This window comes from Diabrotica undecimpunctata, chromosome 7 (assembly GCF_040954645.1).
Source record: "Diabrotica undecimpunctata isolate CICGRU chromosome 7, icDiaUnde3, whole genome shotgun sequence".
Classification (NCBI taxonomy): domain Eukaryota; kingdom Metazoa; phylum Arthropoda; class Insecta; order Coleoptera; family Chrysomelidae; genus Diabrotica; species Diabrotica undecimpunctata.
This window is the reverse complement of record NC_092809.1, coordinates 23,900,913-23,918,333: the sequence shown is the minus strand read 5'-3', so window position 1 is coordinate 23,918,333 and position 17,421 is coordinate 23,900,913. Positions and strand designations below refer to the sequence as shown.

At 31.4% G+C, this 17,421-nt stretch overlaps 1 protein-coding gene across 1 annotated transcript in view; it reads left to right on the top strand.

The window, feature by feature from the left end:
* LOC140445067 (potassium voltage-gated channel protein Shaw-like) overlaps positions 1–17,421 on the top strand; it is a 555,968-nt gene that overhangs the window by 358,090 nt on the left and 180,457 nt on the right. Inside the window, exon 3 of the mRNA XM_072536858.1 lies at positions 3,849–3,981. Coding sequence (XP_072392959.1) covers positions 3,849–3,981 — 133 coding nt within the window. The remainder of the gene's footprint in view (positions 1–3,848; positions 3,982–17,421) is intronic.

The window sequence follows — 17,421 nt, the reverse complement described above, 5'->3', positions numbered from 1 at the left end:
ATATAACTTCTGTGTGTGTAATAGTGTGGATCCTCTGTAATTTTCAAAGAATGTTTTACCACCTTTCTTGTTAATTCTGCAGATCGGTGTTGTGTTCTATTGCTCTAGAATTTTTTTGATTTTACAAATTTTTATAATAAGTCCAGCTGTCTCTTGCTTCAGTATATTTCCTCTTACTTTTAATATTTCTGCTGAAACTCCTCTTTCTTCTGCACTTTTATTATTTTTTGAGTCTCTTATTTCTTCTTATACCTCCTGCTCTGTCGGTTCTTGTATTTGTTGTTTTTCTGTTTCTTCTTGAGTTCGTTGTTGCATTTTTGTACCCGTTTGGCCTTTATCGTCTAATAATTTATCGAAGAAATACCCATCTCCTTAATTTTTCTGTAATAATATAATTATTATTTTCTGTCTCCTAGTAAGATACCATCTTTATATCTGCTAAATATTGTACTTTTATATTGTGTGACTTGTGACTTTTTACTCCTTGATAAAAATTTCTGACTTCTTTTTGAACATCGTTGTCTTATATTATTTTTAGTTGATTTTCTCTTTTTTTAAGCTAAGAGCAATACTTAATTAAAATGTTGTTGCGAAAAACTTATTAGGTTTAAAAAAGTATAAAAATGTTACATAAAATTTAATTTTTACAAATGTCGCTAATAACTTTCGAGTGGATGCGACTTTGCTTTTTAAATAAAAAAAAATTATAACTATTTAGTATGTAATAAAATGCCTGAAGCTGTCAGTTATTAGAAGAAAATAGGTTAAAATTAAGTCTCTATTATTTACACAATTTCTAATGTAATAAAATATTTAAGAAAAATTAGATAAAAACTTATATTTTTCAATTTTCATCTTCATTTTATTTAATTTCAAACAAAATTCTCATTTAAAAGTGAAATTAATAAAAAATCTCATCTGAACTTTAATTACTAATTGTTAAACTATTCTTATAAACCAAAAATAAAATTAAGGATTTACCTTTACTCAAAAATCAATCTTTCAGGTACCTGCAATCAGTTTTATATTTACCTATTTTCATTCCCGGATAGACTCAGCCTCGCATTCCAATCATAATGTAAAATCGATTAGTTTTACGAACAATGCAGACGACAGACCTTCGTGTGCAAGTCGAATTCATTGTGCCCTAAAAGTGTAATTAACTGGTTTCTAATACGTTAATGAGGAACCAAATCTATTCACGAATGGCTTATCTAATTAAGTTGGCAGAGAGCACACGTTTTAGTCTCGTTCTCTTTCGCGTAGAATTGCAGAAAGGTTTAAATGAAATAAAACGACTGCTACTTTTTTTTAAACATTTTTGTTTAGTAGATACTTGTTTTTGTGTAAAAATTATACTTCGGTTTAAAACATTGATAATATATCTATGGTTTTTATAATAAATTATTTTGTTATATGTGACAAAATGAACATGAAGTAACAGTTCTACATAAATTTTCATAAATTTTAAATATTTGTCACAACCATTTTACTTTTCATTAAAAGTTGTAGGTTAAAACACATTTCTTTTAAGAATATTTCAAATAAAAGAATGCCGTTAACGCAAGTAGATGAATAAATGTCTTTAACATGTTCCCTTAGAACACTATTACTTTCTAATTATATAGTTTGTCTCAAAATATATCGTTTTGACTTTCCCGTCCTTAAAGGATTAGTGGTATTATCGCCATTATTAATAGACAAATACGTTTTAAATTTCTACCTGACCGCTCAGGGTTGAATCAGGTACGGCTAATGTAATCAGTCATTAAAAATCTCTACTTGCTACTGTGTGTATAGTATATTAGTGAAGATTGTTCGTAACAAATATGTTTCGTCCACGGAAAAACTATCGCTCGAGATCGACTAAACATAATCAAAAGCATTTGTCATTGGACGCAAAAAAATAGTTAAAAATGTGTGTCATACTTTAATAGATAGGGGCCTAATCAAACAGGCTGTTGTGAAAAGAACATATTTACTTACAAAAACGTCGATATCGTCGACAAAGGCTATTGTAAGCACAGAACCATTGACAAGACGAAAAAAAGTAGTAATTTTTAGTCTCATTATTTGGACAGCACTCAATAAGATATTATAAGAAGAACAATAAGTTGTTCTTTACAAAAATCAGATAGTTCCTACGTTAGATAAATTAAATTGAAGTTATAGGAAGAAGAACCAAATATAGATACCACTCTCCATACAGTCCTTTCTAAAATAAGTTTTAAACACTTGAAGAACTGAGTATCTCTCTGAAATTATAGGTTAGAAAACAAATCTATCATATATCTGGATAAAACATGGTTTGATACTCATGATATAGTATGTAAAAGAAGGTCGATTTTAGTAAAAATGTCATACGAAAGCATCTTTAAATAAAGGAAAACGCATAACAATAATTCACGCCAGTTCGAAAGATATGTGGGTTCGAAACTGTTTGTTCTTATCTGCAAAGAATATCAAAGACTTCAGCTTAGACTATCATGAAGATACCAGTGCAGAACTTTTTGAAAATTGGTTTCACTTCTCTTTTGAAAAATATTCCTGAAAGTAGTGTAATCATCATGGATAACGCAAGCTATTACAGTCTACAGCTACAAAAAGCGCCAAACAAGTACTAAAACTGAAATTTATGAGTCTTTATTAAAAAATGTTAATTATTTTAAAGCCATATATATATATATATATATATATATATATATATATATATATATATATATATAGACTAAAAATTACCATTTTTGTTCGTCTTGTCAATGGTTCTTCGCTTACAATAGCCTTTGTCGACGATATCGACGTTTTTGTAAGTAAATATGTTCTTTTCACAACATTCTGTTTGATTAGGCCCCTATCTATTAAAGTATGACACACATTTTTAACTATTTTTTTGAGTCCAATGACAAATGCTTTTAATTATGTTTAGTAGATCTCGAGCGATTATTTTTCCGTGGACGAAACATATTTGTTACGAACAATCTTCACTAATATACTATACACACAGTAGCAAGTAGAGATTTTTAATGACTGATTACATTAGCCGTACCTGATTCAACCCTGAGCGGTCAGGTAGAAATTTAAAACGTATTTGTCTATTAATAATGGCGATAATACCACTAACCCTTTAACGACGGGAAAGTCAAAACGATATATTTTGAGACAAACTATACCTGATGTTTTTTTGGGAAAGTAACGTGCGTTAACTAAAACAAGGGATACTTGGTCAATCTCAGAAATCCCATACTTAATGGGTGTTACTTTATCAATAACAAAGAAACTGGGTATTTTATCTATTTTGCGAATTGATAATAAATAATTTATTTTCTAAGCGCATATCTTTCAAATGATATCCGTTAGACCCCCAGCATTATACTTTTTTGGAATCAGCTCATTTTTATTGATCTAAAAATGTCCTAAAATACAGGTTGTTACATTTAAAAAAGAGCCGATGACGTCATCACTGTAATGTGTATCACCTAGATACACAATGAAATTTTATTGTAAAATGTAGAACATTAAATTTAAAAATCGACGATGTTTTAGATTTTTATAAAAAGGCTTTTTATTTAGGAAATATCGAATTTATTCCATATTTTACGAACACACTGTATAGACCTTTTAGACATTATCGTCCATCATTAGTTTGTTTTGTGTGCTTGATGTTGTGACAATTTTATAGATTTTATAGGATTTCAAATACTAATTATATTATTCAAATAAAAAACGACAAACAATGTCGTGTTCGTTAGTTGTTTTTATTTGTAAAATAATTAAAGAAATTAAAACTGTTATTCTTTTATTAACAACAAACTAATTGCGCATGTATTTTAAATTCTTTTTATTTCCAGAACGGGTAAACTCCATTATCCTACCAACGTATGTGGCCCCCTATTTGAAGAGGAATTGGAGTTTTGGGGATTGGATTCAAACCAAGTGGAGCCCTGTTGTTGGAGCACGTACAGTGTCCACAGGGATACGCAGGTGAGTGGCATTTTAGAGTTGAGTCTTTGAATAGCGACAGAATCGGTAGAGATTTTTTAAATTATTTAGGCGAATTGTTGTATATAAATCTATTAGGTATTTATAATATGAAAAAGAATTTTTTTAAATGTAAAGCCGTTACAAATGATAAATAAAAAAACAAGATTTAAATTTTTAAACTTTCTCCTTTCTTGTTATACTATATTTACATAAAAAATTAGTATGTATAAAAATAACAGTAACTAAAATAATAAACATTACGTAAGAAAAAGTAAAAGAGCAGAAAAATAATAGTACCATCAATATAGGACTCAAACATAAAATTATGTAGTAAATACAGTGAACAAACCATTCAACAAAATCTGTTTTATAAAGAAGCAGGTGGAAATATTGCTAAAGAAGGACAACGACAATACTTATAAAACTTTATAATCAAATGATTAAATTAATAATAGTTACAGTAGATTAACAAACAATAAAACAATATACAATATATATACTGGGTGTTTTAAAAAGGCATGTCATAAATTAAATCACGCATTCCGGGGACAAAAATAAATTGATTGAATCCAACTTACCTTAGTACAAAAGTGTACACAAAAAAAGTTACAGCCGTTTGAAGTTACAAAATAAAAATTGTTTTTTTGCATTATCTCCTAAACTACTTGACATTTTGTAATAAAAATAGACACGTTACTAGACACGTTACTTTCTTGTTCGGAAAGCATTTTTTCATAAAAAAATAACAACAAAATCTAAGTACACAGAAAAATTTTAAGGGGAGTGTGCAGCCCTAAATCGCCCCAAACTTTTGAGTACATTTTTATTGAGTTACGGCCCTTTTCATTAATCTTTAAAGAAAATTATATTTTCTAAATGAAAAGCCTTTTTAAAATAATCTAAAACACGTCGATTGTTTAATATAGTGTTCTACATTTTACAATAAAATTTCATTATACAAGGTGATACACGTTACAGTGATGACGTCATCGGCTCTTTTTTTAAATGTAACACCCTGTATTTTAGGACATTTTTAGATCGATAAAAATGAGCTGATTTCAAAAAAGTATAACACTCTGGTCTAATGGATATAATTTGAAAGATATGCGCTTAGAAAATGAATTATTTATTATCAATTGCAAAAATGTAGCCTACTTCTAGTTTTTGGTAAACTGTAATTATTTTTAGTAACGTTCAATAACAATTACGTAGTACAATAATTATTGTATTAATTCGTGAATGTTTCTGTATTATTGCTTAGAATTAATTTTAATTAGAAAAATGAATTTGAGTGTAAATGAAAGTATTAAAATACTCATGATGATTGAATATGGAGACAAATCGCGAACTCAGATGGAAGTGTGTAATTTATTTAATGATACATATCCAAAAATACCCATTACGCAGTCAACAGTAAATAAGATTGAAAAGAAATTTCGAGAAACTGGTACGGTTGAAAATGCACGCAAATCAGGTCGTCTCTCTATAAATTAAGTTACAACATTAGATGTTCTACTTGCTTTTGAAGAAGATGCACACACTTGTGTTCGTTAGGTTAGTAGTGATCTCGACGTTTGCAAAACAACGGTACACAAAGTACGTAAAAGTAATTAAAGTAAGTAAAAGGCATAGTTGTACAGGAATTAAACGAGGATGATTTAGATAAAAGAATACAATTGTGCGAAATACTAATGGATAACAGCCACCGAAACCCTCTCTTGGTTCAAAATATTATTTTTTTCTGATCAGGTACATTGAAATTAAATAGCGAGGTCAACCGTCAGAATTGTAGATACTGGGCAAAAGAAAACTCCAACTGGTTGTGAAAACATCATACACATTACCCGCAAAAGGTAGACGTATGGGCTGGCATTGTAAGAAATAAAATCTTTAGACTCTTTAGACTTTAGTTTTAAAATGAGTATCTCGTACCTACTTTAGTTAATTTATTCCCCAGTACAATATGTGGGATCATTTAGAGAACGTTGTTTATAAAACGAAACCTACAAATATTGGAGATTTAAAGACAAGAATTCGTAAAGAAATAAACAATATTTCTTAAGAAAGCATAAACAAGGTTCTACAAGAATTTGTACAACGTTTGGGTAATTGTCAAATACAACAAGGGCTACAATTCGAACATTTGAGATTAAGTCATGTATTAATTACTGGATTACTTTCAAGTTATTTATTATAATTTATTTATAATTGAATAATATTATAAATTAATTTTCTAAGCGCATTTTTTTTTAATTATATCCGGTAGACCCCGAGTATTATACTTTTTTAGAATTAACCAATTTTTATCGATCTAAAATACAGGGTATTACATTTAAAAAAAGAGCCGATGACGTCATCACTGTAATGTGTATCACCTTAATCGACGTTTTATAGATTTTTTTAAAAAGGCGTTTCATTTAGGAAATATCGAATTTATTCCATACTTTGCGGACACACTGTATATAAAATTCTTGTGTCACACTATTAGTCTCCATACTCCTTCACCAAAACAACTTAACTGATTTTTATAAAATTTGTATTCAATAGGTGTAAAAATCGGTCGTAATCTATTGTTTATACCCCTATGTCGTAAAACTGGTCCACTCCAAATTTTTCTTTATTTTTCTTGGATAAATTTTTTTATTTTTTTTATGATCCAGCATTAAACACTTCATACAACCCTTAGTCTCATTCGCTTAAACAACTTTGGGGTTTATTTTGGTTTTTAACACACGCAACATATCTTTCATTATTTACCAAGCGGGATACGGTTGCATACCAAGGAACAAAACTGACTATAAGTTTTGCTAATTAACAGTCATCTATTAAAACTTTCTTATGCTAAGTTATAGTAAAAAAATTATTTTTGAAAATTTCGCCAAAAATTGATGTCTCTACTTCAACTGCACCTTTCTCGTCTTTACGAAGGTTAAATTCTTTAATACTTCCCTAATATTCATATAAGTACGAAACATAAAGAAATGAATGAAAATACGCTCTAAAATGTAAATTGCTTTCGTATTCCTAAGTCATTTTACCCTAACAAAAAACACCTTGTTGACAAATATTTTCGTTCGAAACGTAATACATATTTTAGGGAGAAAATAACCTAATAAGCTTTATATAATATACGAAAACAAGTTGATCAAAATATTTTTGCAAAAGGTCTTTGTTTGATGAAAATAAGCTTTATAAAATAAACTGGTAATATTGTTTTTTTTTAAAGCAAATAACGTCACGCTGTTACAGATCCATTTCAATAATTAGAAGTAATATTAACACACCTTTTAATGAATTTTGATTCACATTAAAACTGGGTTAAAACGGATTGATTTCAGAACAGAATAATTTTTTTTCGAATGTCATATGTACTTACGTACTTTTGCCAATTAGTTTACTATATCGCTATTTCAATACAAAAGGGGCACAAATAAAAAAAAAACGAAAATAGCGTTTATTCCAAAAATCTAACGTTAAGCAGTCATATTTTTATATACCACTGAAACCCCACATATTTTACGTTGTTTAATAATGAAATGACACTAGCGCCCTTTTTGTATTTTTGTATTTGAGAGAACAAATATGGACAAAACCGCCAATTTGTTAATTACGGCCTAACAGTCGAAGTGAACGCACGTTGCTTTTGTGTTAAATGGCCACATTTCAAAAAACCCTATTGACCCTATAATATAGTCGTTGTTATCGTTTTTATAAACAAAAGTGCCACATTCCGAAATACGTCCGTTTTGCATAGAAGATTCACGTAAGTATATTAATATTTCTTAAATAAAAGAGATGTGTAATGAAATACGGCCATTTTATACAAAATATTCGCATATATATATATATATATATATATATATATATATATATATATATATATATATATATATATATAATATATATATATATATATATATATATATATAATATATATATATATATATATATATATATATATATATATATATATATATATATATATATATATATATATATATTTATTTCTTAATAAAAAAGGGATGTATTATGGAATATATTCATTTTGCTTATGATATTCTCGGAGCTGCTGTATGATTTTGAAATAAAAAAGGGACATATATATTGAGATACAACTCTTCTGCATTTTTTTATGACAGTAAAATGTTATTATACGATAAAATGCAGTTTTTTTTATTTACTTGTATATTGTATCCATTGTGATTGTTTGGAAAAGTATCAAGACTGATTTAAATATTTTATTTTTAATATTCAGAATATGACATTTTTTAGTTTTTGAACCCTTAGTGGATTCAATTCCCGATCCAGATCTAAGCGCTTTAAAGATTAACCGTCTGAATCGTTGGCAGTTAATCCAAAGGATAAGAGGGGACTTTTGGAAAAGATGGTCTAAAGAGTATATTCATTCTCTTCAAGAGCGATCTAAATGGCATAGTCCAACCCCATCTCTCATTAAAGGTTCTCTTGTCCTCATAAAAAATGAACAACAGCCTCCTCTTCGCTGGCAATTGGCCAGAATCATTGAGTTGCATTACGGCACCGACAGTATTGTACGCGTTGTTAGTCTAAGGACAGCTTCAGATGGCATCCTACAACGTCCGGTGGTCAAGATCTGTCCACTACCTATTTGTTAACAACTATATTTCTCTTCATTTCTATTGTTATTATAGTAATAGTTAAGTGTTTGTTTTTTGTCCTTATCATTGTAGTAGTTTTTAAAAACATTCGTTTTGGGGCGGAGAATGTTTGGAAAAGTATCAAGACTGATTTAAATATTTTATTTTTAATATTCAGAATATGACCTTATTTAGTTTTAAATCTTTTATTCAATCATAGTATATTAGCTAAGTATAATATGGCTTTAGTTCATCCTTTAAATTCTCGAACTCAAATTGGCTGATTAATTATTGTCAAGTTCTGAGAATTCACTTGTCTGAAAACAACATGTTTTTGGGAAACATTTATCAACCCAAACACGTCAGAGTCCTTAAGGAAACGTACCCATTCTTTGTGTAGAAAATTTAAAATGCCACTTTAAGCTTAATTTACGGCTATTCACGGAGGTCCTAAGAACAGAAGAACCACCCCAATGAATTCGCGTACATACATATTTTGTTTCGTATGATCGGCCACTTTACAACAACCTCTCATCGTGGACAGAACCAAGCAAACCAGCATCGGGTGTGCATCCTATTTTTTACCCTTAGACCTTAGACTCCGAGCGAGGCCCAACCACAGACAAAAGTTTCAGATACACCATGTATCGACGTTCCTACCATACCGGAAGTACTTCCAGAAGTCCTCATGTGCCAGCGCTGCCAAGAACAATTCACAGAAGTTCAAGATTACGTCACGCACAAGGAAGAATGTGACAAAAAGGCTATTAAACACGATGACCCAGCACATTCCGATCCGGAGGATATGGTGGTATCAGAAGACGACGATGATGATGAAGAAACAGGCGGTAAACGATTAGAGCGAATGAGACGGAACAGACAAGACGCTGCGAATAATAACAGCGTCGAAGAGAATTCACCAGATGACGATAGTCAAAGATTGGAATTTCCGTTTCCTATACCAGCTGCTGCTCCTGGACATGTTACGCTGGAAGCATTACAAAATACCAAAGTTGCTGTAGCTCAGTTCGCAGCTACCGCTATAGCCAATAACGCTGATAATGAAGCAGCTTTACAGGAACTGGCAGTATTACAGTCAACATTGTTCACTTTACAACATCAACAAGTGCTTCAGTTGCAATTAATAAATCAGTTGCAACAGCAATTGCAAATAGATAGACCTAAAGAAGAAGAAGAAGCTACTGCAGGGTCACCAGCACCTTCCGATAATGAAGTAGAGAATACTCAAGTAGAATCGCCGCCTCCTGCTCCTCAAGCGCTACCTGTATCACGAGAACCCACGCCGGCTTCTCTACCTCCTCCTATGCCACCGAATATTTAGCCGTCACCAGCTTTAGAGCCACCAATGCCTGAAATTAAAACTCCGACGTCGTTGCCTATGCAAATTCAACCTCCAATGTGTTCTATATCTTCGTCTTTAGCATCGACCATTATAACACATAATGACGAACAATTATTAGAAGAACCAAATACATTAGAGATGTTACAAAAGAGAGCACAAGAAGTATTAGACAGTGCCAGTCAAGGATTGCTAGCCACCAACTTAGCAGACGAGTTAGCTTTTAGAAGAAGTAAAGGATCCATGTCTCCTTATGATTCAAAAGGAAGGAATGAGCCGTTTTTCAAACATCGGTGCAGATACTGGTCTGTGGTTGGGCCTCGCTCGGAGTCTAAGGTCTAAGGGTAAAAAATGGGATGCACACCCGATGCTGGTTTGCTTGGTTCTGTCCACGATGAGAGGTTGTTGTAAAGTGGCCGATCATACGAAACAAAATATGTATGTACGCGAATCCATTGGGGTGGTTCTTCTGTTCTTAGGACCTCCGTGAATAGCCGTAAATTAAGCTTAAAGTGGCATTTTAAATTTTCTACACAAAGAATGGGTACGTTTCCTTAAGGACTCTGACGTGTTTGGGTTGATAAATGTTTCCCAAAAACATGTTGTTTTCAGACAAGTGAATTCTCAGAACTTGACAATAATTAATCAGCCAATTTGAGTTCGAGAATTTAAAGGATGAACTAAAGCCATATTATACTTAGCTAATATACTATGATTGAATAAAAGATTTAAAACTAAATAAGGTCATATTCTGAATATTAAAAATAAAATATTTAAATCAGTCTTGATACTTTTCCAAACAGTGATAATATATCATCTTATTTTAATATAATTCAGAAGTTTAAATATCATATTAAACAACGTGTTTATTTCCAATTTTAATTGAGAGCTTACGCCTACCTCATTTTGTTTTGACTTTTATTTGGACATTGCCTAAATATATATTGTCCATTCTCAAGCTTCTTCAGGGCTGATTTCTCTTCAGACGACAGTGTAAGTGTGCGTTCATTACGGAGACCATGGAATGGTATTCTCGCCTAGAGCATAGCACTGACAGTGAACGCTCGCATTTAAAATAATGCATTTATTTTACGTGGCGATGATAATATAATACCATCATCCTATGTTCCGATCGAGGGTCGGCGCCTCGTTATGAACGCACACTTAAGGATCCCGACTTTAAAACCAAGGACTATTCACGAAAGATTGACACTGATTCTAATGAAAATAATGTTCATTTAAAGCAGTTAACGGAACAGCAACAATTATCTTCAAAACTTGAATCCTCTGGTTCGAATAAAAAAAATTGTACATCCTAATAAATTAACTGTATAATGTTAAGATCCAGTATATCGATATATTTTATGTTCAGCAACCCAATGTTGTTATAGTGCCTACCAACACTGAGGTCTTTAACGTTAGCTTATCAAGTAGTGTCGATACATCTGAAAATGAAAACAATGAAATAAAAAGGTCGCAAAAAGAAGGTAAATCCAAATCTACGGAAAAGAAATGTTACCAAGTTATTAAGAAATAGCGGTAAGGCATATACATCCTTGCCAAAATCTAAGAGAAAGATTGAAGAAAAATAAATGGGATAAATATTCTCATAAGCTGAAAATTGCACAACCAAAGAAACAGGGTATTGTTAACCTGATAAATAAAAATATTATACCAAAGTATTATGAAGTATATTTTTTTCAGTCTTTGAGACTGATGTTCAAATATAGAGTTACACAGATTTTTATATACGTTTGATTAATTTTTATCGTGATTTCTTAATGTTTCTAGTTGTTTATTTAACTAATAATGTTCAATAAGTACAAATTATAACCAAAATGTGACAGTTTTTATAAGCTAGTTATAATTATTGTACCTTGTATGACTAAAAATATTAGCTCATTTTTGAAATGTTTTTAACAGAGTAATTCTCAACCTGTGGGGCGCGGCATTCTTAAGGGGGGGCGTGAGCCTATTCGAAAAAAACATCAACAACATTGAATAATTTACTAAAATCAAAGCAAAACAAAATTCTTACAAAATAAAAAATAAAATACACATGAACACTGATATAACAGGTATAATTATAAAGAGAACTGAACACTAAATTATGAACAAGTTTAATAATAAATCAGCGACTTTCTTGAGCTTGTTTTGTAAAGCATAGTTTATCGAAACGGGGTGTAATATTAGAAATAAACGTTCTCAGCTCTGTTTCGCAAAGGAAGGATGTTGAAAACGGCAATAGTATACGGAACTCTCTCGTTTTCAGTGCAGAAAACTCATCCTTTACTCCTGCCCAAAATTCAAAGAGGGATTTATTATTAAACTGTTTCTTGATTTTATCATTTGCCGTAAAGTCAATGAAGGTTTCTTCTTAGGCAGTAGAGAGCCCTTCCGGTGTAATTTGGAACGGATTCCTAACCCACTCGTAAGTACGTATTAATTTGTCGCCGGCAAATAATATCTTTTAAAATTTTTAGTCAGCATCGCTAAATGATTTTCAATGGTTATAAAAACAACTTTCACGTGTTGTTCTTCAACATTGTAAGTTTTAATACATTCATCCACATTTGCAAACATTTCTAGGTTATTTGCTTTAAATTTCTGCTCCACAATTCCAATTTTTTACAAAAACCATTAACTTTATCACTGATATCCAATATATGTGTATTGGCTCCTTGAAGCTGAATGTTTAAAATATTTAGTTTCTCGAATATGTCAACCAAGTAGCCCAATTTCATCAAAAATAAACTATCCCGAAACATCTCGGCTTCCGGTCTATTTTCTTCTTCTAGAAAAATAGCGATTTCATGCCTTAATTCAAAAACACGTAGTAAAAATTTCCCACGTGATAACCATCTTGCCTCACAATAAAATAATAATGCTAAACGTAATGCACCCATGTCTTTACAAAGTGCAGAAAAGATTCTGGTTTTCAAAGGTCCCATTTTTATGTAATTAACTACTGTTACAACCGTTGTTAGCACAATATTTAGGCCAGGAGACATTTCTTTGGAAGCCAGAGCTTCTCTGTGGATCATATAGTGTGTCGATATACACATTGGAGACTTTTGTTTCACAAGCGCTTGTAGACTATGAAATTTTCCGGATATTGAACGAGCACCATCTGTGCATATTCCGACGCAATTCTTCCACTCTATTTTTGATTCATTTATATAATCGTTTAAGATAGCAAATAATGCGAGCGACGTTGTCAGTTCTATTGGTTTGCAAAAAAGTAGTTCTACTAATGATATGCCATCACAAAATCGAACGTAGGCAATAAAATGAGCATTTTTATTGCTACCTGTTGCCTCATCAAGCTGAATCGAAAACAGCTTATCGCGCAACCGAGTATCCAGTAGCTGATCCTGTACATATACAGCTATATCACAAATTCGACGGGCAACAGTATCATTTGATAGAGGTATAGATTCCAATTTTTTGGTAAAATTATCTCCAAACATAGTTTCTACAATTTGAATTGCAGCTGGCAAAATAAGCTGTTTACCAATAGTGTGAGGCTTTTTACATCTAGCTATTTGATGTAAATTTTATAAGAGGCAAGTAAAGCTTTTTTATTCAGTCAAAGTTTTTTTTAAAAATGATTTTTGTTTTTCATGTAATTTTAATTTTAACTCGAAGAATTCTCGGAATTAATTAATGCATTCACTATGAAGCGTTTCCAAATGTCTTTTTAGTTTATTTGGTTTCATGCTGTCGGCTACTAAAATTTTTGAGCAAATGATACATAGAGGCCGTTCTTCTTCATTTACTTCAGTAAACGTAAACCCAAAATTTAAGTAATCTTCAGAATATTTTCTTGATTTTATTTTTGGAACCACTCTCGCCTGTACACTTGTTGATGCTTCACTAGTATCGAATGCTCGCTTAGGCCCAGTTAAAAATTTATCCATGATTTTGTATAAATTTAAGTATATTTACCTACTGCTTGGAATATTTTAATACCGCGAACTGCAATTAATACACGCAAACTACAACATAAACATTCACAATAAATTTAACAGGTGAAGAAGGACTGACTGGACTGACTAAACTGACTCGACTAAGGTCTGGGTCTGAGGAGAAGGGAGGAGAACTTGGAACTCGGAACTTCTCGCGAAGAGAGACGATCAGTTCTGAATTGGTGTTGCCACATATCAATAAATTTACTTATTCTTTGTAATTTGGTGATTAAGGTTTTACTGTAAGTTTAGTGCAAGGGCGGATCCAGAGAGACTGGCTAAAACATTTGACAAATAAATATACTTTAATAACGATAAGGTTTGATTGTCTTTATGGCACTCAAGTGTGTGAAAAGTGCCTAAAATTTCGGTACCACCGAAAAAAGTTCATGTAACACCACCGCCCCCCCCCTGAAAGTCGGTCCTGGATTCATATATTTTTATTTTATGAGGGGGGCGCGGTGAAAATAATTATATAAAATTGGGTCGCAACTGGTAAAAGGTTGAGAAACGCTGTTTTAACAAGTTATTAGTATCTACCTATCTATGCAACTTAATAACCAGTTTTAATTTAAGATACAGACTTTTATTATGTTTCCGAAACCCATACTTATTCAGTTGTAGAATTAACTTTGGTTATTTTTATAGCCTGACCTTGTCATCTTTTTTTTTTGTAATAATTGTTCTAAAATCTACATAAATTAATGACAAACATATTGACAAAAATGTTTGTTTCTTTGGTATGTGTACTTTTATTTTAAATACTTATCATGACAATTACAAATATTTTTTATACAAAAGAGACACATCTGCTAATATCACTTTCAGAAAAATACTTACGTTGTGTCTGAATACAATATCGCATACAGTTTAAATTTACCTTTCAACAATATTTAACTTGCATATAAATGATATAAAATAAAAGAGAAATACATAAAAGTCAAAACATTGCATAGCTCCCCTGTAAAAACGGTGATTTTGGTTTGTGGTTTTTTTGTATTGAAGTAGCGATATATCTTTCATTTATTCATGATACTCATTTTAAGTTTCTGAAATAATGTACATATTATAATCGTTTAGTTTCTCTTCTTTTGGTTTTTTATTGCCTTTTACTTTTTTCTGGATTACTTCTAATATTTTCCATTTTTCCATTTTTCCTTTGTGCTAGGATTCTTTTGCAGTCTTCATCAAACCAGTGTTCTCCATTTTCTTTTTTTGCTTTTCCAATGCTAAGGTCAGTTACTTGTTTCATGACTGTTTGTATTAGTTCCCATTCGTCCTCTAGGCTCCCAGTCGTGATATTTTCCAATCTCTTGTTTTTTTCTTCCTCTATTCTTTTCAGTACCTCTTTATGTTAGAGCTTAACTGTTTGGTTTCTTGTAAGACCATTATTTCTGATTCTATATTTCTCACGTATTTCGTCTAGATTTATTAATCTTCCATGAACTCCAAGTTCCTCTTATGATCCATGTTCCCACTTTCAATCTATTTTAAATTTGTTTGTTTCCTTTCTTGCTTTCTTATTTTTCTTCTGTCACAATTATCGTCCTTAGCCGTGGTGTTGCCATTTTTCTTTGTTGTTTACTATTTGATAGTTTTTTGACCCCCATTGTGCAGTTTTTCCCTCTTTTATTTCGTATAGATGTTCCTTATCTTCATCACATTTTCATTCCTTACCGTCGACTGTAAAGTTTTTGTATCTTATTCTTGCCATTATTTTTCTCTTTCTTTCTTTGCCACTTATTTTGGTATTTCTTTTTTTATTGTTGGGTCAATATTTATATAAATTGCGGTCGTAATGATCTTTTAACTTGTTCTTGTTCTTGATATTTTCGTTGATTCTATCATTGTTTCTGTTTCTATAACGTAGATAATCTCTCCAATCTTTTTGGCATTCCTTAACTTTCCATTCACTTTTACTTGTAGTTATGTGGCGATAAAGTTTCTATTTCTTCTCTTTGTTTATATCGTCGTTTGTGTCCATTTTTAATGCAGATATTATCAGGTTTTTCTTCTTACTGTGTTTCTTTATATATTCGATTCTTTCTTGTAGTTGCTTTACTTCTTTAATTTCTGATTCTCTTGCCTTATTTCCTTTATTGTTTTCTGCTTATTCCTTCCTCACTTGCTTTATTTCCTTAATTTCTTCATTTTTTACCGATAAGTTCTTTCATTATTCCAATAATATCTGCATTTGTAGCTTTGTCCTCATTTTCTTTATTTATCTTGGTGTTCTTTTTGTTTTTCTGCTTCTGCTTAAGCCGCTTCTTGGTCTCCTACCTGCCGCTTTTTTTTCGGCAAGCTTTCTCCGCTTGCCGTTTTTTTTTATGTACTTTTATTATATTAAGTTAAGAGACGGCGCAATATAAATTTAGTGTTAGTAAATTTAGATTATTTATTTTAATAATATATTAATAATATAATAACAAATATTAATTAATTAATTAAAAATAAGATTTCATTTCAAGTGTGTTCTATTTATTTCTCTCTAAAACCGACTCCATTTTTATTCGACAGCTTAATCATTTAGTGATTAGCACTACGGAAAGAAGCCAAATGCTAGTTGACTCATCGGACCATGAGTTGGAATCGCAGGTAAAAGAACCAAAGGCAGCGCTAAACTAAGATAGAGAAAACAAGTTAAAGAAGATTAAGGAGTATGGAATTTAGTAATTGAGAAAGGACAATCAAAGAAAGAAAAGAATGAAGAAAAGTAGTGGAACAGCGAAGTCACACCAGAAACTGTAAAACCAAACACAGACTGGGATGATCCCCCACACAAAAAGGATCTTCAAGTGAAAACAGCTTCAGCTTCTTCTGGAGCGTATTTTCGGGAAGAACTGCGTTAAGAATTTAATGCTTAAAGTTTCGGCACCCATTTTGGAGCTATTTTCAAGATAGATACGGTTCCTTTCGAGTTCGGGGTCTGAATCTGCCTACTCCCCTCACTCGTTACGTACCAGTATCGTGTTCTGTATAAATACAAGAACCGTCAAACGGCACTGAGTTCTCAATCTGCCTACTCCTCAGTGTCGAGTGAAGACCGGTCTTACCCTGTGCAGCTGCTTTAGAAAAGAAGTTTTAGAATAGCATTGAATTGCTTTTTCGAATAGCAAATTAAATTAATATTAAGTATTAACCATAATATTGTTTTTTTAACCTTTTTTTTTAACTTTTAAGTAATCGTACCTTAATGTAACATGTCGCTAATAACCATTAGTTATTGCGACTGATATTGTATAAAAAAAGGGGACTGCCGGTGGAAGTTACACTTCTATTCACGCATTCGCCGTTACAAATTTATTTGAGAGTCAATCTGCACAATCATTACATATGTAATTCTATAGGTAAGACATAGCAGAAAGAGAAACAGAATTAATAACAACTTACTAACAATGAAGGATTGAATCAATATTTTGATGAAAATGTATATTTTTATTTTCATATACCTATGTATGAAAGCAGTTGAATACAAAAATTTTTTTACACATACTCT